This window comes from Pleurodeles waltl, chromosome 11 (genome assembly GCF_031143425.1).
Source record: "Pleurodeles waltl isolate 20211129_DDA chromosome 11, aPleWal1.hap1.20221129, whole genome shotgun sequence".
NCBI classification, from domain to species: Eukaryota; Metazoa; Chordata; class Amphibia; order Caudata; family Salamandridae; genus Pleurodeles; species Pleurodeles waltl.
The window spans coordinates 868,903,725-868,927,791 of NC_090450.1; the positions used below are offsets into that span (position 1 = coordinate 868,903,725).

At 45.0% G+C, this 24,067-nt stretch overlaps 1 protein-coding gene across 4 annotated transcripts in view; it reads left to right on the plus strand.

Moving 5' to 3' along the window:
- Nucleotides 1-24,067, plus strand: part of GIT2 (GIT ArfGAP 2) — a 374,247-nt gene that overhangs the window by 302,913 nt on the left and 47,267 nt on the right. Inside the window, exon 19 of one of the 4 annotated variants that reach the window (XM_069214724.1) lies at nucleotides 9,802-9,927. The exons of the other annotated variants lie outside the window; for them this stretch is intronic. Coding sequence (XP_069070825.1) covers nucleotides 9,802-9,927 — 126 coding nt within the window. The remainder of the gene's footprint in view (nucleotides 1-9,801; nucleotides 9,928-24,067) is intronic. 4 annotated transcript variants of the gene reach the window in all.

Here is a 24,067-nt window from a genome sequence, read left to right on the forward strand (position 1 = left end):
GTGCTCCAAACACCACAGGTACACGAGATATGGATCTATCCTGGACATCGCCTGATGACAGGAACTGCAGGGCTTGAACCTGGTCTTTCTAGATGACATTCTCGATGCAACAGGAGTTAGCAAATTGAAAAAAACGTCAACAAAATTTAAAAAAGACCTGTCAAAAAATGATTGAGGGATGGCTAACTTTGGATCAGCATTGGCTGGTGTGGAAAAAAAGAACTGACAGTGCGCTGGGGTGTCGCCTATATAGGACCTGCAACATCTTATCCGATGCGGACAACAACGCCAACTGTCGCCCCCTAACAGCGCAGGCGGTTCTCAAGTAAAATCTCTCGGTCCAGACTGACGCCTAGGGGAAGTTCTAAGTTAAAGAATCTGCAGCTAGGTATTACCTCTACCAGAGGTAAGTAACTTTTCCTTTCATTCCTGAATCACATACAATAGCATTTGTGTATGTCGTTGTCAGTCCATTGGTTGTCATAGGCCCCACAGAATCTACTTTTTATTCATGGACCTCTTTCTTTTCAGAAATCTGTGAATGATATTTTTCTACATGTTATAACCTGTTACATTAAAGAAAACTGGTTTTGCTCATCAAAATGTTTAATCAGCATACTAAATTTGTACTCCATGATTACAGTAACCTCAGTGTACCATGTTTTGGTTGTAACAGCTACTGCGATTTTACTTGAAAATTAAAAATGTTAATGTGTTTGAAGGATAAATCTTTGAAAGCTTGGCTTTAATTATTCTCTTAAACATTTTTAACAGCAGATTCCTCACTTTCTGAATCTTTCCAAGTGCTAGACTAGATCCATGAGACTGTCTGCAGTAGCTCCTACATGCTGGCAGGTGGAGCCTTTGGACTCCATCCAGGCTCCAAGCATAGTGACGTCGAGCCTAATATAGGCACCAACCTCGCACTCTTGATATCTGAGAGACACTAACCGCAAATGGCTTGCCTTTCAATATTCTGAGGCATCATTCTGGATCCAGATGATTTTCAAACAATACCCCTGCGCACTGGTAGGTGACGTTCAGTTCCTAATCAGCATCATCCGCAGCGGTAGTGATATATGCAGTACCTATAGAGGCCGCACTGATATCTATAATTCCCTTTCTGTGTCAGCGCTGATCCGGATTGAGCTATCACTTTTTGACTGGATAATTTTTTTTTGTACTTTTTGTTGACGTTCTTGCGATTTATCTGCGGGTGTGAGGATGTCACACAGGAAACCAGCTAATTACAAACCATGTGGTTCCTGTCAGCGACATGTCGGTGACAGACCCGTACTTAGTGTGTTTGTAGTGCCTGGAGCGGGACACAACTTCAAGATGTGTGAGGACTGCTTCCATGCACCTGAAGGTGCTGTGGAAGCGCCCCCTCAAGCTCCTCACCGCCCGACGTCGGCCGAGACAGTGACGCTCGAGGTACAGCTCACATGGGAGGTCCCAGGACCTTTTGTGGAGCTTATCCCGATGTTTGTCATCACTTTTGAAGTCTTCAGGGAAGTCTGAAATGTCTCTCAAGCATAAGAAGTCAACTTAACCTGCATCCATTAAAGTCATCTGAAGAGATGAGGGACCGTTGACACTCCAGGCCACGAGTCGGCAAGCCTAAACCTGTGTTAGCTCCGTGCTTCCCAGATTTTCCCAGAGCTGGAGTGACCCCCGCCCAACTGAAGGACTTTTATGAGGCCATGCACCTCAGTTTTGCGTGGCTCTGCCCCTCTGGAGGGCCTTTGGTGCAAAGGGGCCCCTACTGGGACCACATCGGCGCCCACTGAGGGCATCCTCTCTGAAGCAGTGCCAGTGCATTATTTAATTAATATGGCCTGGAGAGGGAGGTTTTTGAGAGGGGTCTATGGACCTTTATGGCAGAGAACCAGTTAAGGGGGACATCTAGTATGAGGAACTGGATGAGGCCACTGTGTTAGACAACTTCACCTGACACTGGCCTGGTTTCCCTTCCCACTGAGATACGGAGGAGGGAGTCTCTTTTGCTATGGTGGTGCATAGGGCTGGTGAGGTCCTAACTTTCACCTGCCCTCAGTGGCAGTCAAAACAAATGTTTTAACAGAGTTTCACCCTCAGAACCCTTACTCCCAATTAATGTAGCCCTTACAGATGTCCTTCTTGGTTCTGGTTCAAGCCCTGCACAGGGGCTCCTGTGAATAGGACGATTGCCCGCAGCAATCACCAACTCCAGGGGATCCCAGTTTCCTTACCCAGCACCCCACCCGAAGAGCTTAGTGGTCCAAGCATCCTTATCCTGTTTTCACTCTGGCACATTCCCTACCACCCCACCAAATAGGGAATCCAAGAGGCTGGGCACCTTTGGTAAGAGACTGTTCCCACACCAGCCTGACACTGCTGTTGGTTAACACCACGTGACAGTTGGACCATTATTCCCAAAGTTTTGGGGTTCAGTTGCGTAAGTGCTGCCTATTGCCCTGGAGTATGCCCAGTCCATACTCTCTCAGGTAGTTGCCGGCGTGAGAGATGCAGTGAAGTTCTCCTTCAGATGTGGACTTGACATGACCGACTCGCTAGATAGAACAATTTCATCATCTGTGGCCTTGTGGTGGCATGCCTGGCTGAGAACATCTGGTTTTTCAGGGGATGTCCAGACTTCCCTCATGGATGTGCCTTTTGATGGCTTTTGCCTCTTAGGAGACAAGGCAGATTCAGCGCTTTTGTGCTTCAAGGACAGCAGAACTTTAGCCTGGTCCTTGGTTTTGTCTATGGCCCCTCGTCCACCTCAATCTGCCTTCCATCCCTTTTGTCACTATGGAAGGGTTCTCCAGCCACAAGCATACCCTCCCAGCCACCACAGACAACAGTCTTCCCAGCCTTTTCATGGCTAAGTGCATTGGTCCGAGCCACTGTGTTGGACATGCGGTCAGGTCAGTCCATCACCCCCTCTGGAAGCCACCGCCTCCAAGCCTCTTTATTCTGCCCTTAGACCATCATGGCCAGCCAGTGAAGAGGCAGGATATGCCATCACCTCTTCTACTGGTAGTCAGTAACATCAGACCGATGGGTATTTCAGATCATCCAAAAGGGCTATTCCCTCTCTTTTGTGGCATTCACTCCACCCATTCCACCAACTTACACCTGGCTGACGGAGGGCCACCTCTCCTTGCTCCGCCAAAAAGTGCAGGCCAAGGGAGCCACAAAGCAGTGGCAGACATCAGAAATAGGTTGTGGTTGTTATTACCAGTACTTTCTGGTGCTCTAGAATGACTGAGGGCCCAGTCCTATTCTCGTTCTGCGCCTTCTCAACCTCTTCTTGAAGAAGGAGAAATTTTAAATGCTCACACTCGCTCAAGTCTTGTGTGCGCTGGACCCAGGAGACTGGATGGTAACGTTGGATTTACAGACCTCTTACTTCCTGCTGGTCTACAGACATTAACTGCAGTTCATGGTGGGTCACAAACGTTTTCAGTTCACTGAGCTCCACTTCCGCCTTACCAGCGCCCCTCAGGTGTTCACTAAGGTGATGGCGGTGGTTCCATCTGTTATGCTGAAATCAGGAATTTCAGTCTTCCGTTACCATAGACGACTGGCTCCTGAAGGCTGGCTTCCCAAGGCAGTCATCTCCCACCTTCAGACTAAGGCGAACCTCTTGCACTCACTGGGGTTCACTATCAATGTGCTAAAAACACACCTGACTCTGTCTCAGTTGCTCCCTTTCATCGGACCTGTTCTGGACACAGTGCAGTTTCGGGCCTATCCTCCTGCTAGGCGAGTCCAGGATATTCAGGCTATGATACAGATGTTTCAGCCTTTATTCTGTATTTCGGTGAGACTGACTCTGAGGCTGTTGGGCCTCATGGCCTCCTGCATCCAGCTGCTGCCTCGTGCCAGCTAGCATATGCATGCTCTTTAGTGAGATCTGAAGGCCAGTGGATGAAGCATTAGGCAAATGTCTCTGTCATTGTCCATATCTGGGAGGGAACTGCAAAAGACCTGCAGTGGTAGCTGACGTACAGCGATTGGGTCAGCAGCAGACCCCTTCCCCAACCAGACTTGACTGTAGTGACTGATGCGTCACTTCTGGGATGTGGCAGCCATTTGGGAGAGGTGGCGATGAGAGGACTCTGGTCTCTGTCTGAGTCCAGGCTCCACTTAAAGTTGTTGGAGGTTTAGGCGATCCGATTGGCATTAAAAGCATTTCTTCCTTTGTTCAAGGGAAGGCTGGTGCAGGGGTTCATGGACAACACCACCGCCATGTGGTACTGCAACAAACAGTGCAGGGTGGGTTGGTGTACCCTCTGAAGGAGGCTCTGCACCTCTGGACATGGCTGGATTTTATTGCATTTCCCTGGTGATTCAACACCTAGCGGGTTCTCTGAACACCGGGGCGTACGAACTCAGCCGAAGATGCATAGCGGTTCACGAATGGTGTCTCCAACCAAAGTTGGTCCAAGGTCTCTTTCAGCAGTGGGGAAAGCTCTGCTTAGATTTGTTCGCCACTGCCAGTGACCTCAATTCTGCGTGCTGGAGTTTCCAAGGTGACTCTCGCTTGGATACACTTCACGTCTCAAGTGGAGCTCTAGTCTCCTGTACATCCTTCTGCTAATACCACTCCAGGCCAGAGTTCTCAAGAAGACAGGAATGACCGGGCCCATGTCATTGGGCAAGGAGAGTTTGGTAGCCCGAGCTATTGATCATGGTCATTGGTCCCCCGTTCCAGCTGCCTCTTAGGGAAGATCTTCTATCACAGCAACAAGCAAGGTCCTGCGCCAGAACTCACGCACCCTCCACATCCATGCATGGAGATTGAGTGGTGGAAGTTGACAGCCTTTGACCTTCCTCCAGAAGTCTGTGATGTTATTCTGGCAACCAGGCGTTGCTCCACCAAGACAGTATACACATGCCGCTGGGACAAATTTGTCTCTTGGTGTGCCTCTCACAATGTCAGCCCTATCACAGGTTCTCTTGTTTTCAATGTTCTTCACCCCAGCAGAGCTCTACTTTGGGCACAGGTAAGGGTTACCCATCTGCCGTCTATGCTTTTTTGCAGTTGCCAGGCCAGCCTTCTCTCTTTGTAACTGGTTGTGACTAGGTTCCTTAAAGGTCTACAACACGTATTCCCACTTACATCCTTTATTATGCATCAGTGGGACCTCAACATGGTCCGTACTTCTCTTATGTGTGCTCCCTTTGAGCCTCTACAAAATTGTCCTCTTAGGCTGCTGACTATCAAAACTGCTTTCTTAGTGGCCATAACATCGGCTAGGAGGACCAGCAAATTCCACGTGCTCTCGTCACTCCCTCCTTAACACCACCTTTTATCCGGACAAACTGGTCCTCTGCCCTGCGAAATGTTGTCACTCCTTTCCAAGTAAGCCAAAACGTCACCCTTCCTACCTTCTTTGCACCCCTTCATCCCTCAGAAGTAGAGTTACTCCTCTGCATGGCCCAAAAAGAGCATTTTTCTTCTATCCTGAAAGTAAAAAATAGTTCCGGGTATACGATTAACTCTCTGTGGGTTATGTTGGAGCAAAAAAGAGAAAATCTGTACAGGAAAGGGCCATATCTCAATGGATTTGACTGTGCATCAATATCTCAATCAATCAATTAGTTTTTATAAAGCGCAACTACTCACCCATGAGGATCTCAAGGCGCTGGTTGTAGGTCTGGACCTCATTCGAAGAGCCATGTCTTTAAGTTCTTCCTGAAGATGGTGAGTGATGGGATTTGTCTGAGGTGCATGGGTAGGTTGTTCCAGCTCTTGGCTGCGAGGTATGTGAAAGATCTTCTTCCAGCTGTGGTTTTCCGGCAACATGGAATGGTGGCTAGTGCCTGCAGGGCGGATCAAAGGTGTCTGGCGGGGTTATGGAGAGAGATGTGATGATTCAGGTTGGTGGGTCTGATGTTGTGAAGGGCCTTGTTTCTGCTACACATTGGCCATAAGCAGCCCTCTGAGAGCTTGCGGGCTGACTTTACCAGAGCCAAGGCTGCAATAACCACGTAAGCATGTAGCATTCCTCTCCTGTACATCTGTCGGGCAGCGACTTGAGCATCTCTGCACATGTTGACAAAACATTACTGTCTGGACAGTCAGGTCTGTTGTGACGGGCACTTTGCCTGTTCGTTCTTGCAGGTTTTTTTTTTATTTTATCGGAGTTGCAGTCCCACCTCCAGGGAGGTATTGCTTGGGGATCTATTCAAAGGTAAGGAATTTGTGGCTAGAAGTTTCTTTCAGATAAACAAGTTACTTACCTCCAGTAATGCCTTATCTGGTAGAGGTTCCTTTCTAGCTGCAGATTCCTTGCCAACCTTCCCATCCTCCCCACTCTGTGAACTGATTCAGGTATGAGGAACAACGCCTTTCAGGGGTTTAGTCTTTTTCACACTGGGGTTCAGTTTTCATCGTGACACTCCTCTTCTGGCGTGAAACGTTGCGAACGTAACTGACGTCAGTGCACCAAGGTGGTGCCTATATAAGTACCGTACTTGTCACTTCTAGTGCTGACGACTCCAACACAGAACCAAATGATGCCCCTTACTGGCATACAGGGGTACTGCTTGAAAATCCTCCGGTTCCAGTCTGAAACCTGGGGATATTAAAAGGTAAGGAATCTGTAGCTAGATAGTGTCTACCAGTTATGGTGTTACCTTAAGGTAAGTAACTAGTATGTCAGTTCCTCTTTTTTTTATGTGCCCTTCGGCATGGATCCAAAGCTCCCCTCCTACAGTTTTCAGTACTTGACTAAAGCATTCCAAACTTCTAAACTTTCTAAACTGACAGCATGCAGGTATATCCACTCCCAAATGACCAGCTGTAAACTTTGCTGCAAATAAATGTCACATAAGAAGTGGTGAATTCTGGGAGTAAAAAGTTTAACATCAAGATTTCTGTTTGGATTAGTCAAACAAAGAGAGCCTATAAATTCGACCCAGTGTCTATTAATTGAGATAAATCCATGCATATGCATGTTAAAGATAATCCATCAAGTAGAAAAACATAAAAGGTTAAGAATGTTACAGCAAACCTATATTACAGCAATTACTTCACATTATCTATGTGAGATGGTATAACAGTGCAATGCTTTTGTGAAAAATAAGGTGCAAAGAGGGCATAAGTAAAAATGACTTCCTTTATAAATTATCCAAGATATGAGATAGCACATATAATAATTCAGGTGCATCATCAGTTGATATTGGTCGTATTTATTAAAGGTACTTGAACAGCCCACATTATAAAAAGGTGATGTTTCAGCCCTTAAAACTGACTTGACCAGGGCCATCGTCACGACCGTGTCAATAGACAGTTGGAAAAGCATCCCAAAAAAACATACTAGAGGAAGAAAGAAGTGAGGGTTCGGAGACTACTTGGGCTGTTGGTCTTGTGCATTCTTCTGGGGCCTCCTGACCATTGCCACTGGTGGGCTCTACGATGGGATCTTCACCTTCAGTGTCCCGAAAAATGTGAGTGCCTGTCAGACAAAATTAGCAATTTGGCTGAAGTAACCCAGGATCTTTGGGGTTTATGACTGCTGTATACGCAGACCATTAACTTTAACTCAACCATTACATTGGTGATGGACATATCATCTTTGTGCTTGGGCTGGTTGTTTGGCATTACAGGGGTCCCAAGTGTATAGTCATTGGAGTCATCTGGCAAGCCATCAGTGCTTTTCTGCTTTCTGCCAGGGGTCGGTTGTTCAAAGTCCATACATGACCACCATGTGATACCGCAGTAAGCAGGGTGAAGTGGGGTCCCATACCCTCTGCCTGGCTGAGGCATTGGCTGGAAATTTAGTCATCTGTGGATTCACTGAGTCAGTCAAATGAACTCATCAGGTGTCTTCTTGTCGATCACAAGTGGCATCAGCTTCTGGAGTTAGGATAGGGTGTATTTGTTCGGAATGTGGCACCCTCTGTAGATCTGTTTGTAGTTCTTAGAAGGCTCAATGACCCACCTTTTGTGCCTTGACGTTTCAGTGGGGAGGCGCCATCCGTCTTCGGTGGACCTCATGAATGTTATTTGTTTCCTTCTCTGCCAATGATCTTAAGGGTCCTGAAGAAGGCCAGAAGGGATCACACTCTGCTCATTCAGATACCCTTGGCTGGATTTGAAGGGTCTGGTACTCAGAGCGTCTAAATCTCAGAAAATGCCCTCCACATTGACTGCCTCTTTGAGTGGACCTGCAGTCTCAGCAGCAGAGCAGTGTCCTATAATGAAACCTACGTAACCTACTTCTCCATGCTTGGAGATTGAGAGGAATCAATTGAGACATTTCAATCTTCAGTTACAGGTGGTGGATGGTGGTTTGGCAGTTTGCCACCCATCCACAAAGGCAATTTATTCTGGACATCAGCCTAAATTGTTGGTTGGGGAAAGGAGAAGCCCTCTAAAGTCTAAGTTGATCCCCTAAAGGCTAAATTGTCTTAACTCTTTGTGGTTGTTTTGTATTGGCCCGGCAAGGTTAAAGGCCACTTATCAGCCATTTTAGTCTTTCTTCATTTGCTTCATCAACCCTCTTTGTTAAAATTAGCTGCTGTGATTCTTTCCTTAAAAGTACTTTTGTACTTTTTTCTACCTGCCCCCATTATTATGCCGCAGTAGGACTTCAGTTTAGTTCTTACACCTTCATACTGTACCCTGGAAGTTATGACTCTAATCACTGTGCTCCTCATTGCATTCACTTTTGCATGTTGTCTCTGTGAACTGCAGGCGCTATTTGTCTAGCCTCTGTATACAACCTTTTCCTGATAAATTAGTGCTTAGGTTACATGCAGCTTTTCTTCCTTTCTTCTGAAAGTGGTGTCTCCCTTTCAAGTGGGCCAGTCCATTACAATTCCTGCATTTTTATCTCCTCCACATCCCTCAAAGGAGGAAGGGAGGCTGCACTGATTGGATCTTCAGCAGTCCTTTAGTTTCATCTGCACTAGGACTAAGGAGTACTGAGTGGACTCTGTTGGGTTTGTTGGTGTGAATTAAAGAAAGGCAGTACAAAATACATCTTATCACAAACAATTGTCCTTTGTGTAAAACTGTGCTGCATGTTGGCCAAGAAGGAGCCTTATGAATTCCTTTGGGCCCATTTCAGCAGGTCTGTGGTTGCTACTATGGCTCTGACTCAGGGTATTCCTGATTTGGACATCTGCCAAAACATTCAGCTGGGCGCATCCATCCGTATATTCAGCAGGCCCTATTGTGTATATTCCCAGGCCTAGAGGGAGGGCCATTTTGTCTGCTCTGTCCTACGGGACTTCCTGGTGTGAAGTCAATTCCTCACACCCACCTCCTTGAGGGACATTGCTTTTTTAATAACAACAAGTTGAGGAATCTGTGGTTACAAATATCTCCCAGAAGAACAAGTTACTTACCTTTGCTAACAGTTTGTCTGATGGATACTTCATTATACCGCAGATTCCTCACCCACACGCCTTCCTCCAGGTTCTGTGAAATGAAATTCTTCTGAAACAATCAGGTTTCAAGTTAGATTTTGCATACTCTTGATGTATCAGTTTGTGAGTCACACTCTGATGGCACGGAAGATGTCTTCGAGTAACTGATGTCCTCTTGCGGGGCACCTCTTACTGGCACACAGAAATTATTACGGAGAGTTTCCCAAAATCATTACGGTGCCTGGGGACATTCACAGGTTGAGGAATCTGCTGTTATTCTCTAGAAGGAGCGTTACCAAATGTAAATAACTTGTTCTTCATGGTAGTCTAAAATGTAGTGTTCAGCCACTTATCATGCTCATTTCATTCTTTCTTTTCCCTCTCATTTTGGTTTCTCTGTTACTGTTTTTGTCCATGAACTTCTCTGTCTAGACCTTTTGAGCGTGAAAGCATACGCAGGCTCAGGCACAGCCTCGGTTGTTTCAGTACTCTGGTTCCTTGGGCTGAGAAAGCTCCGTTGCAGCCACTGACCCTTCAGCAGCCTGACCCAACGTCTTGGTACTCTGGCCTCTGTCCCTGCCTTCCAGGCACAGTGCCCTTTCTATATTGTTTGTTTTTATATTGTTTCTCCATCTTCTCGATTCTGGTGCATGAACAAAATAGGGGTCATTTAGTGTTATACATGAAAGTTGAGAATCTTGTTGAATAATTTATTTTAATACTCTAGTTACTCTTCTATGCTACAATACTGTTTGAAATTTCAATGGCAGAGGTCTAAATAAAATTTACAGGAAACATGTTTTTCTTTTCAACGTAGCACCCAGAAAGGATTTTCAAATAAGAAGCAATAAGTTATCAAGTCTTAATACTTTTAGAGTGATTTCCATCAGTAGAATGCCATTGAGAAAGTTTGTTTGAGGTTGAGCTCAGTTTTTGTGCCGCTAATGCCACTGTATTCCGTGCACGCCTCTGATGAGGTAAAAGAAAAAAAGGGACTCTGTCTAGTTCTAGATGCCAAAATCAAAATTATGTACACCTTTAGTCAGTAAATTATGCCAGGCCTTTATGCAAACTTTTCGAACACTAGAACTTTCATGTACAGTTAAAGTTCCATTTTGTCATTTGCTCCTGCTTGAACCGTGTCAGTAGACAAAGTTTTGGCCTTACTAACATTAGCTGTTAAATATGAGAAATGGTTGCAGCTCAGAGCATGATTTATTTTATAGCAATGAAGAAAATTATGGAATACGTTTTAAGAATTTCTGTTCAGGGAATATGCCCTACATGACACGCTATATAAATAGGCACCGAGAATGGGATACAATGTGATAAATGTTTGCTACTGTTTTTTGCTTTCTTTAAATTTCATGAAGGGCCTCCAAATGAGAGTGACTTCAAAGGTCTATCTGGGAGTTGATGTTGTTTAGCAATTTAGATACTAATAATTGATCCAAGAAACAAGGACAGCAGTCCTGCCATCCCCACTGGACCATTTTCTGTTATACTGGAAAATTACTTAATCTTCCTGCTGTTCTAATCTCATATCTGTTCAAATCGAAAGGTCTTAGAAAAGAGCTAAATGTTGGTATGAAGACCTCAGACCTCTTACCTGTATTTTTTTTATTTCACCCTAATTGTGCACTGTAAGTTTGTGTGTTTTTGTCTGTGTGATGCTTCAGGTCGAGACTCATTATAGCCATTTGAATCTAACCCTGAATTTCAATATTCGTCATTGTTAGGAGCACTTTCAGTCTTATTAAATGCCAATATGATGATCTTTTTAAGTAACAGGACTGGAGGGCATTAGGGAGTTTTCTTTCACTTTGTGACCACTTCAGACTAATTGGTGGAAGTCAGTGAGAACAGAAGTGTCTTCTCAATTCAAAGCTGGCAGATGATGCCATCTTAGAGTTGGGAAATGCCAAGAACTTCTCAATGAAAAATCAGCTGTAAGTAGTCTTGATTAGGGTGTTGTCTGCTGTAGCCCGATTCGCAGGGTCGGTCTTTTTCAAACAAAAGTGTACCAAAAGCTTCCTTGAAGATTATGTTTTTTAATAGCGCTCATGAACTTGGACTCGTTCGAACTTCACCCTAACCAGCAGTCTCATCTACAGACTACTGGAACTGCACACCACCTTCACTGACACCATCAATGACTTTGTTGCACCACTCACCTTCAATACTAGCAATTACATCCTTCTGGGAGTTCTGAACTTCCACATGGAAGACCACTCTGACCCCAACTCAAGAGCACTCATTGAGGACCTTGGAATCCCAGGCCTCACCCAACATGTAAAGGGACCTACCCACATCACCAACTTTAGCAGTATCTGAGTTGGGGAGACCACACCAGTTTCCTGGACAGACCATGCACCCGTCAAGTTAATCTTTCCCCGTCGTGGTCCAATGCACACTCACCACCACCGGACCAGTCGTTGAAATTACAACAGCATCACTGACAAGGACTGGAACACCGCTTTAAACACCCATGAACCCCAACACAGCAACAGCCTCTCCAAAGCCATCAAGAATTTTAACAATTAGATAACCTTCTGTGCCAGCTCCCATAACCCCCTCAAAAACAAAAATACAACAAGATCCAGACCTTGGGCCATGTGGTACACAAAGGAACTCCGACTGAACAATCAATCAATCAAACTCAAAAAATTGTATTAAGTGCACTACTCACCCGTTAGGGTCTCAAGGCGATGTGGGGGGGTACTGGGAGGGGGAAGGGTTGCCGATTACCGCTCTGGCAATACAAACACTCTCTCCTGTGCTGACAACTTGCAACTCAGTCTCTTCCTCATGAACAAGATGCCCAGTACCCGAATCAAGTTCAGTGCCTGCATGATTGGATATGAAGAGCAATTGTCAAAAGCTGAACATCGACACAACCAAATCAAGGTCTTCGGTAAGAACACATCGCTATGATTCTCCTCCTGGTGGCCAACAGAGCTAGGACTGACACCCACCCATGCCAATAACATTGGGATCATCATCAGCAGCAGCAAACTCGAAATGACCTCCGAAGTCAGGGGCCCAACAGGAGTCTTTCAGTCCAAATAAGGAACATCTAACTTTCACTTTCCCGTGAGGCTTCTTAAGTAAGCACAGAAAGATTCAAATAATTCCAAGGAAAGTATTTGAGTTGACACTGCTAAAGAAATTTCAAGAAGTGACAAAGTCTCAATGTCTGGCTTGAAGATTAACTTGACTAGAGAGGGACGAACACAGGTGAATAGCTGAGACCAAGAAAAGGCTTCAACAAAAAAGTAGGCCATACACCTGACAATGCCCTAGTAATGGATTTTATGGACTGCACCACAGAAGCCAAGGACTGTGGCTGTCACATATGTTACGCCTCCCCAGCACCAGCACAGTCAATCAAGCCCCTATGTGACCACCCTAAAACCTGCGACCTGATGCCCCTTCTGAACATGGCAGGCTACAGTGGAACTCGAGGATCTACCACAGGATATAAGGACCCTGAGATTTGAGGATCTACTGCAGCATTGCAGAGGCGTGAGCGTAGGGTGTGGTGGCAGACGGTGTCTAGGAGGTCCAGGAGGATGAGGGCCGCGGTTTCGCCGCTGTCCAGCATGGTTCTGATGTCGTTGGTGGAGGTGATGAGGGCGGTTTCTATCACATTCTAATGGCTGATGCACATGTGTGTGCTTTTTCTTGATCCTTAATAAAATCCAAAAACGTGTATATTGTTGAACGTTATTTTCATTCCAGTGAATTGGAGGAAAAAGCTTCCTGTGCATTTTGAGCAATGTCTATTTCGTAAGGTGTCAGACCCCATTCATGAGAGCGACATGTCAGACAGGGGGCTACTGGGCCTCAGGCATGGTACTTAACGTTGTTTGCTTCTCGTGTCCTGTGGTTCATACTACTACAGATTTGCAAACTGGACCAAGTACAGTTCTTTCTTCACTTGACTCTCAGGGTTGCAAGGGTGTCTGTGTCATGTGCACAGACAGGTTTCACCCATGGAGTTAGCAGATAGAGATGAGGAACTAATCCCACCACCTCTCCGCATTCTCTTTGTTGCTCCAGTGTTAGTTCAGGGACAGGTTGTACCCCCATCCACATAACCATCATTCACATTACTCTGCAGCAGGTTGGAAAATGGACTTTCCCAACCTCCTTTGTCACAGGCTTGATGTTTACTAAGAAATCTCTCTGCAGGTATGATTTGAGACATTCACATGGAACACCTCTTGTCTTCTGCATGGCACCTCTGTCTACCAAGTAGTTCACTCAAAAACCTTCTATACTACCACTTACAGCCCCTTTGTCCTGACATTCTGTGTCAGAGTTCCCATCATGCTCTTAAAGGTATGCTGTGGAGTAGCTGGATATAACACCTGCTTGCTCCCACTTTTCTCATGTAAGAAGAAATACAATTTGTTCCCTAATTGAAAATCACTGCTTTGGAAACACAAACTCTTGAATAGAATGCTAGGAGTGTTCTAGTTAATAACTTCATAGTTGTGCTCCTCAGAGGTACTGCCTTTGGATAGCTGATGGCATGATCCACCTCAACCAAGGTATACTTGTTGCCTGCTGCTGACAGTGGGTCAAACAGATCAACAATGTCATTGACAACATACTAGAATTGAATACCTTCGAATGGCAGTGTCACTACTGGCAAGTAGAACAGGTTCTGCTGAGCACCTCTGTGCCTCTGCGTCCCAGACCAGTAGAACAGAGAGTACCACTTATCCACTGTCCTACTATGGGCACCTAGTGGGCTAGCGACAACAGAAAGTCCTGTTCATTAAGTGAACCACTAGTCTCTTGGTGGCTTCTGACTCTGGAATCTAATGCTCACTGTAAAACAGCCTGTCCTCTCAGCACATCTGTGCATCAAACATGGCCAACTTGCCATTGATTTCTATCTCCTGTTGTGCAATCGGATGCTCCAAGGCATCCCCACTGGTTACATAACATGTACATTTGGCACCAGAGTGGATTGCCACAGAGTTGAGGTTATTCTTCTTGAGCATAGTCTTATGCTGTATCCTTCAGAGTATGCACCTTCCTTCCTTTGATATTAGCCTTCAACACAGATCCCATGGAATTTGGATGGATATGCTTTGGAGCATCTGGGTGCCTTTGCCAAATGCCGATGCTACTAGGGTGAGTACAACAGGGCCCCCTTGGGTCCATTCAGCCACAGTTGACACACTTGCTATGATGAGTGCCACTGGTACAGGGTCTTTCATCTGGGAGTTCCTTTTGTAGTGCCCCTCCTTGTTACATCTTTAGCAAGTACTCACTTTGGGCATGAAAGAATTTGCATGTCTTCCCTTTTCCTTATGTTCCTTACTTGAAACCAATTTCCCGTTTTTTCCTGTGTCCTCCCTTGGAAATAGTCCTGGCCCTTACCTCCAGTTTGCAGCTAGTTTGTTGAAGCTTCCTCTCTATGCCTGGTTTGCCCCCTCAGGTGAGGGCCAACGCTCTCAGAGGCCACGAGCAAAGGCCTGCTCTGGGCGGAGGTGATAACATATCGTCTAGAGTAGGATGAACATTCCAGAGCAGGGAGCTTCAAAGGCATTGCCAGCTTTGAAATGCAACCCAGGTCTCTTCAGGTGGTGGAGGTGACCGACTCCCCCTGTCCTCATCCCACCTTCGGCAGCAGCGCATGCGAGAAAAATAGTTAAATTATGCCAGCCCTACCCCTAAGGCGAACGAGGTGAAGTCTACACTATTTTTCAAATTCCTCTATCTTGTTTGGAAGGAATTAGGCCACTAGGGTTAGGGTTATGCCCACCTCCCAGCAGAAGTGGTTATAAGAAGGATGTAGTCACCGTAAAGGTGGTCAGCCCATTGAGTATTTAGGTGCCACCCATGAGGAAGGACAAAAAGGAAACGACTCCGCAGAAGAAGAGGAAGACTAAGCAGTTGACCCAGTGCCAACCCTTCCAGCCTACCTGCTACCCTGAACAGACGCTGCACAAAAAGACTTGTCCTGCAGCTGCAGCTTCAAGAAATTCAGGAAGCCATTCTGCATCTAAAAAGACTCCAACTCCCATGAGCAGCAAATCTGCTCAGCTGCAAAGTATCCAACAAGGACTCTGCAGCCAGGAAACCCGCCACCTGAAGTGACCTCTGTGCCTGACGACCTCAACCCGGTAAGAAGTCCACCAACGGTGCCAGCAGGGCTCCCCAGCTGTCCTGAGCCCGAGTCCCCCCGAGGGTCACCTCTCCTGGACTCATCCAAGTAACCTGAAGCCCCTGCATGCAGACTCCCTCTTCCCAAACCTGGTAGTGAGAGAAACCCAGACACCTACAGCAACCACTGCACCCGTGAATCCTGACCCCAGCTGAAGTGGGTCATCAGTGCCAACAATGTCCCCCAACTCCTGAGAGCTCGAGTCCACCGTGGGTCCACCCCTGCCAGACTCCCCCAACAACACCTGCAGCCTTAACTCACAGAAACCTGTGACCGCAAACGATCCTGGACGAGAAAATCCATTACCAGAAGACCTGCATCTGTCGCCCCTGGGCACAGGAGATGAGGACAAAAGGTGTCCCTACATCCCTGAGCTCCCCATGTCTAACTACTTACCTGGTTGTTGTCCCCGACTTGCTTTCCAGCCAGAGCCTGCAGACTGGTTGTCATGGGGTCAAACTCCTATAGGAAACCATTGGGCACTCAATGCCTTTTTGCACGTCTGCACCCAGCAGTCCTAGTGCCGCCCGGTGTGACCTATTGGTGTGGTTCTGATCAGTGCCCAGTACTTACCTTAACTCCCTGAGAATGGCTTTGTAAGTCGTTGTTAACCCTGTGTTTGCTGTACATGATTTTTTCTCCATAGGATAACATTGCGAGAACTCTGAATATTGCACATTATCTATTTTTGAAACTGCAAAGTTTTTATACTTAAAAGTCTTCTTACCTGATTACGTAGTTCTTGGGTTTGAAACATATATAAAAAGAATTGTTATATTTCTAAATTGGTCCCAGCATTTTTCTTTGAGTGTCTCATTATTGCCTCTGTGATTAAATCAAATGCTTAGCACTACCCTCTGATATACCTAATTGCTCACCCACACTACCACAAAATAGAGCATTAGTCCAATCTACTTTTGCCTCTGCAGACCAATTGAGGATCCACTGGGCTCTGCACAGTGTACTTCATTTTAGTGCCCTATGTAGAGTGCCAGCTTCCTACAATGTATATGTGACAGCCAGGTGGTAGAAGACAGTATCATAGACGTCTTCTAGTGCCATAGGATCCCTAAACTAGCCACTGCTAAGTTCATTGATGTTATATTTAGCTTTGCAAAGGTCTCTTTGAACGGATTTGGAGTGGGGGGGTGTTATATTCCTGAGTTAGACGCTTGACCTTATTGTCTAAACTACACCTCTCTGTTTCCACGCATCCCTTGTTGCCCCAAAGACAAGTCTTCCCCACCACCTAGGGCACATGCAGAGAGGGGACCAATTCAGCATTTTCCTCCAGATAAAGTTGAAGAACAGAGTCTCATCTTAACCTCAAGGAGTCTGTAATATCCTGCGTTCATTCCCCAGTGTGAAGTGAGGGGTCTGAGTGCAGCAGGATCTAGGTCAGTGAGGATGTGATCATGATCAGAGGTGCCATTCAGTAGAATGCTGTTTTTTTGTCAGATGTTAGGGCTAAGGCTGCTGTATAGAGGAAATAATCTATCCTGGACCTAGAACTGTGATCACAAGATGTAAAAGTGTAACCTTTTTATGCGCTTCGCATCAAGCGCCATAGTTCGATCAGCGCATGGTCTGATATGGTGTCTTGTAGGACAAATCTATCACTGGGGTGTGGGTCAGTGGAGGTTTTAGAGCAGAAGTGTAGGTCCGACGGGAGATTCCATTTCCCTCCCAAGAGAACTTCAGCAGTCCCAAAGGAATGTAGATCCCTGGACTGCATAACTTGAAAAGGAATCTTGAGACCAACAGGAGTATAAATAGATCCTACAATCAACAATTCCAATTGGATTTTAAGTTATGTGAAGAGATACTTACCTTCAGTGTCCTCCTAGGTGTGTTTGACTCAGGCTGTCAGGGATTTGTGGAACAAAGTCACCTCTTCACCCTTCCAGACGACTCAACCCAGGTATGTGGTCAGTGCTTCCACTGCAGTCTTCATGGTTTTAGAAGTGACTGGTTTATGGCCATGAAGAAAAGGCAGCCACCAGAGCTGGTTTAGTTATTTTTGTTTTTTAGGTGACACAGTACAGTTTAAAAAGTTACACTTCCACTACGCAAGCCAAAAATCCACTTTCACCACGTTGTACGATTTTTGATAATTAGTGTGAAATAACATTTAATCAAGTTCAAAAAAAAATTCCAGGTTGTATTATGAAACTAGCTTTTTATTTAGGCCTGCTGCGCGAAAATGTAACTTTGCCTATACATTGACAAAAGCTTTTGGCAGCTTTTCAATGTGGGGACACACATTATTTCTTTAATAGTATGTCACACTTCTATACCTTATTCACCTATCGCAGTGGCCTTTTAGGGCAGACTTTGGTGTGACTCATCCACTGTATGAACGTAAGTTTCCTATTTGACAAAACATTTTCTCTGCTTTATCTAAAGCAGCGGTTTTAAAACTGCCACGGTGTAGATCTCAGTGGTGTTCCCTGGTGCCATACATCTCAGTCGCTCGTGGGTGGAGCAGTTGCACAATGCAGTCCACCTATGACATTTAACTTCCTATGCACTTTCTGCAACAACATCTGTGGCCTTACTGGAAAGTTAAACAAGCCAGTAAACGTACACTCTGACACTGAATAGGTATGTAATGTTTTGCTGGTATTTGGACTGCGCACTAAAGGCCTGATTACAACTTTGGAGGAGGTGTTAATCCGTCCCAAATGTGACGGATTAACCACCAGCCGTATTACGAGTTCCATAGGATATAATGGACTCGTAATACGGCTGGTGGTATAGCCGTCACATTTGGGACGGATTAACACCTTCCTCCAAAGTTGTAATCAGGCCCTAAGTCCATAAAAAGGTAACATATCTTAGCGACCACAAAGTAAAGCACATTTGCCACGGTATAACCGTGCCTTCCCCAAATCTTAGCAACCCCTGTGTTGGACCATTTTGAGTTGTCCGCTATGTTCTTGTTTCAGTTGTAGTTAACACGCACTTTATAATTATTATGCAGTGAAAAACGTAGCATAATTCTTTGGCCACATGAGTCACGTTTGGCTGTTCTAACCACTGTGCAATGTTCAGTTCTTTGCATGTAGTATGTGCCAGTCACAGCTAAATCCCTTATTGAGTTAAATATTTACCCTTGAATGCTGTTGATATGTCATAATTTTAATTCGGGGCTTCGTGTCTAGTTTAGTCTTTGCAACAACGTTTTGAATTAATTCCTCACTGTACAGATCTTTGATTATAATTCTTCAAAAAGAAAACTTATGGTTTTAATATGTTTTCATCCGAGCAGATGTGTTTCTATTACTGTCATGTATCCTTAATTAGAACATTGGAATGTTGGTAGCTCCATTGAAAACAATGGAGTGCTGCGGGCTTTTACTGGCCGGTAAAAGCCCGCTGTGCCAACATTCCAATGTTCGCTTTGTTCACAGCTGTTGCTGTGAACAAAGCCTCACGGAGCCCGAGGGGATTTAAATCCCCTCTGGCTCCGTGAACATTTTTTTTTTTAATAGAACATTCTGCCCTGTGTGGCAGAATGTTCTAATAGCCTTAGAACCCGCCGTAGCGGGCTCTACCGGCTATTAAAGTCCCTTTCCCTTGTTAAATGCCCTCGCAATCGGCTCGGGCATTTAACGCGGGGAGCGGGCCTTTAATAACCGGTAGAGCCCGCTACGGCGGGTTCTAAGGCTATAATGGGCACCTATCAATTTGAGACTGCATGTTTGAACATCTGGACCACATTGGTGTTCTCCCTCTGCAGTGCATAAATCAGTGAAGTTTTTCAATGCCCTCTCGGCAGCCATCTTTTATAGAAACGATCTTTGATTTGACTCTGACGAGGTTGTTCCTAGACACTAGAATATTTTGTGCCACAAGAGCCTTCATTAGTTTAGCATTGAATATCACTGCATTCACATCATGTTGATTGCACAGAGGAAGGTAGAAAGTCTCTTGAAAATAATGTTTTTCTCTTTGCATAGACATTACACTGAACTAGGTATGTGTCTGTTATAAACAATATTTCTTAAGTATCCGTAATAATTATTCATACAATTGGCACAAAAAAAGTCACTTTTAGTTGAGTTTAAAAAAATAAAAATACGTCCATTTCCTGTATGTTACTGGAATTTATTTTTTACCATTTTAGTACCCTTGTTAAACTCCGGATATTATTAAGCTGTAATAGTATTAGATGAACTTGTCGTGCCTTGATGCCAGACAACTATGATGGTCTTTACATTCAAATGTCTTGTTCAGCACATTTGGCCTAAAGAAGACTTTGGGGAGCTAGCAATTAAAGTGTTTAAATACCAAAATGTCATGTAGGCAAGCTTTGTAATCAAATGCAGCCGCGTAGGTGGGCATGACTTGTATCGCAGATTATGATCACTCAGGGCCCAGGTTAGGCCAATAGTTTTAGAATTGCATACGTCTGATGACGTATTTTTTAAGCGACTAGAATACTATCAATATCACCATCAGTAACTGTTTTCATTGTGTGCGCCCATGGTTATAATAGAATGCATATCATGTCATATCAGAGTTTATATCGCAGCTTATTTTAGCTTATCTAAATATGTCAAATGGGAACAGGTATAAGTGTTTGGCAGCTTTTTAGAAACTTTTCATGCATAGCCTAAATGCCCCTTATCGTGTGCTCTTCTGCTATGCAATTTGAATGAATCTGTTTACTTTGTGATTTGAAAATTGCATAGAGTGTCTTTACAGCTGTATATTCTTTACTCCAAGTGAATTGTGTATGGTAAGAAAGGTCTTTTTTGTTGTCGGTGTTTGCACTGTTTTGCATAAAAATACTAATTTAAGTTTGATATATCAGCTGATTAAGGATGAGTAAGATAATTTTAAAGTTTGTTTAACACTACAAGGCATGTTCTAACATCAGAGAAACAATATTGTGCTAGGCTTTCAGTTTTAAGAGATGTGAATCGATAGCTTAGGGCCTGATTTAGGGTTAGGTGGAGTAGGTTACACTGTTAGAAATGTGACAGATATCCCGCCCGCCGTATTACGATCCCATTATAGCCTATGGAGATCGTAATACTGCAGGTGGGATATCCGTCACATTTGTGACGGAGTAACTTGTCTGCCAAACTCTAAATAAGTCCCTTGGTCTTCTTAGCTTGCAGTCATAGCTTTATGTTGAAGTTGTGATGGATACTTCTGCCTTCAGATTCCTCACTTCTCGAATCTCCAAGATTGAATCCTGAAAACTTTAAAATAGCTGTCCTATGCTAATAGGTGGCACCTTTGCTGCGTCCTGTTCAAGCCTTTCACCAGTTTTGACGTCATGAAACTGCATAAATCGGGACCCTGTTGCTTTGACATGAGTCCCATTTGTAGTTAAATGTTCAGTATTCAATGAGTCAGACACCGTGTCAGATCCCGCTCGAGATCATACTCAGAGTGGGCTGGGCTAAAGTGATTCTTCGTGCAGGTCGTCCTTCCATGGCTGTTCTACACTGATCTGATCTTCAGATTCCTCCAGTGCCCAATGCCGCTTCCAGCATTCCAGTGCATTTGCCCTTGAACTTTGACAAGGTAATTTGTGGATTCATACCTTATTAGGCATAGGCTGGCAACCACTTACCCGGTGGTGGAGGAATGATTTCTGACTTTTACTGACCTCACTCAAGTGGTCGGATGACCCAGGCTCTGGTGAGGTTTCAGCCTCATTCAGCTCCTTCTGCTGCACGTTGTAGTTCACCAGCTGTGCCCATTTCAGTGGCTTCCACCTCAGCAACTGCCAGACCCATTCTGCCCCCCCCAACACCACTGTGCCTGCGGATATTGAGTGCTGACATTGGTCCCAGTCCTGCTGGTGGTTTTGGCTTTAACGTCATACTCAGCAAAACATTATGGCACTGTTCTGAAAATCACTGTCTCTAGCTTTAGGAACCATTAAGATTTCTAGCCAAACTTGAGAGGCTACTTTTGACTTAAAATCTTCACCCCTTAAGGTACCAAGCTTGTGTTCTGAAAGGATCCTCTTGGGCCATCCTTCAACCTTCTTATACCAGATACAATATTCATTTGAAGGGGGTGGGGGAGGAAGTGTGGAGGTCAACGAATCAGCTGCTCTTTCTTCTATTTAGTTCCTTGACTTTCATGATTTCGCTGATATTGACTCAAAGCATGTGGTCCAACTTGGGTGGTCTCTCTTCGAAGAAGTTCTTCCTTTTAGTGCGGTCCTATGTAATGTAGCTAAAGTTCTAGACTTTCTTTTGTCTGCGACCTTATAGACGGTATCCCCTTTTCATAGTTTCCGGGTGATTCTTCTCCTCCCACATTGCTTGTCTTCCTCCGTGGTCCTGATTCAAATCAAGAGATTTCTAGGTTTCAGTTATGCTTTGGCTGTATGAGTGAGGCAAAGCTCTCTTCTGGGGCCTGCAGAGCACATTTCTGTGGTAGTTAATTTTGTTGATGATTGGCTGATACTGGGTTTAATCTGTGGCCTTGTCCATGTCCAGCTTTCGCATGGGCGATTATTCTTCTGGCATGTGTTGTTAAAAAATATATATACATATAGGACGAGGTGCAATGCATTTTCTGTGTGTAGCAAGGTTGTCTGCTAGGTTGGTCCTTGTTTCATACGGTGTCCATCTTCTTGGACTGATTCTGAAGACTCCTGGTGCAGATCTTTAGTGGCTGCGCCTTTGGTTTTTGTACTCTGTCCATATGTTGGCCTGTCACTTTTTACAGCAGCCCAGTCTGGTGTGATCGACTTTGTTGAATGCTGCGGTGGTTATCCAAGGAAAGGAAAGCGTTCGAGCTTCCTTTCCTCTTGTCATCTTTCTCTTTACATTGGTGATTTTCTTCTTGACATGAAAGAGGCTGTGTAGCTTCAGATTCTTTTGTGACTGTGTTGTGCACCTTCTGAACTCATGAGGTGTTTGGCTAATGCTGTCTGCTTTAAGTCCTTAAATGTTATTTGGTGCAACTTCTAGCCGTGTGAGTTTGGCAGTAGGTGGCTGTACATCTCTATTGCTGTGGCATGCTTTTGCCATTCATTCTGTGTGCATTCTTTCAATAAGTATGGTTTATGTTGGTTTGTTGCTATCCTCTGTGTATGAGGCTTTAGCCTTTGGATTACCATGCATATCATTGTCTGGTTTCCCTTGAGCTCAACAAGATACAACAGCACTGTTCTTGCAGCTGAACCACCCCAAGGATTAAGACAGGCATTTTACTTTTGTTCTTGTAACAGTGGTCAGAGGTGGTTCTCTTGTCGCTTGAACTGCGCTTGTCAGGAGGTTGGAATCTTCAACCCCACACAGCTTTGTTTTTTCTTTTCTCAGTGGTGCCTCCTTGTTTGGAGGGTCTGCACCTTTTGAGATACCTACTGCCTGAACTGTCGACTTCTCAGTCCATGATAGCCATACAGAGGGACAGTCATTGCCACATTTCTTGGTTCTTATGTTGAAAGAGTTAAAGGGAGCTTTTCTTCATTGGAGAAAGAATTGTGCAACCTCAGGCTTTTCTGATGATTTCTGAAGATTCTTCATCTTTCGAATATTCCCCAGGCCACAGACAAAATCCAGAAGTTTTATAGTGTGGTGCTCCCATGCCTGCTAAATATGACAGTGTCACTGTGAGTGTTGACTTCATTCCACCCCAGAAGTGAAGGAGCAGAGCCTCGCATAAGAACCACCCCTTGTGTGGTAGCATCAGTTCCTTTCTGCGCCTTGAAATGTGCATCCACAGTTCCACTCCTTTTTTCGTCAGTATTGATGAGTTTTCTACTCAAAACCCTGTGTGGAAGGGGGCGATATCCCTACCTAAAATTATAGGATTGAAACCATACAGTGATTGTCATAAACAGATGTCATTAACAGACCTGCATCGAGGTATTCCTTTGGTGTTTGGACTTGAGGCACAGCTGCAAGAAGTGTGAGGAGTGCCCCCTTATGCACCCAAAGGCAATCGGGGACCATGAAGTGAATCTGTACGTTACAGACCATTAAAAGAAGTAACGGGGCTTGCATAAGTCCCACTCCAACTCGCTCGGGTCCACTCCTGCTGTTGAGGCCACAGTCCTGGTCTTGGGGCCGTGGTCCCGCTATCGAGGACGATCCTGTGATAGGTATTCTTCATGGTCAAAGCTATCCGGTAAGCAGAAGTCCAAAATAGATGAGGAAACATTAGAAGGGAGAGGTGGAGATTAGAGGACTCTTGTCCCCAGCAGAAATTTGCTTTCACATAAATCTGTTTGACTTGTTGGCCATTCTGGAGTTGAAGCCTTCTTGCCTTTTTACTCATCCGCAGTATGACAACCCATCTGTTAATACAAGGGCCATGCTAATAAATCATCTAATTTTGTTTAGTACATCTGCAATAGCCCCCAGCAGTGCCATTGTTGGATCAGGTAAAAAAGGGACACCTGTCATCATCTGCAGTGTCCTGAACACTTTATCCCAATAGTCATATACTCTCGGGCAGGACCATGCCATGTGCAGGAAATCAGCGTTCACCTTAACACATCTCCTACAGCTTGTGAAGTAAATTTTTCAATGC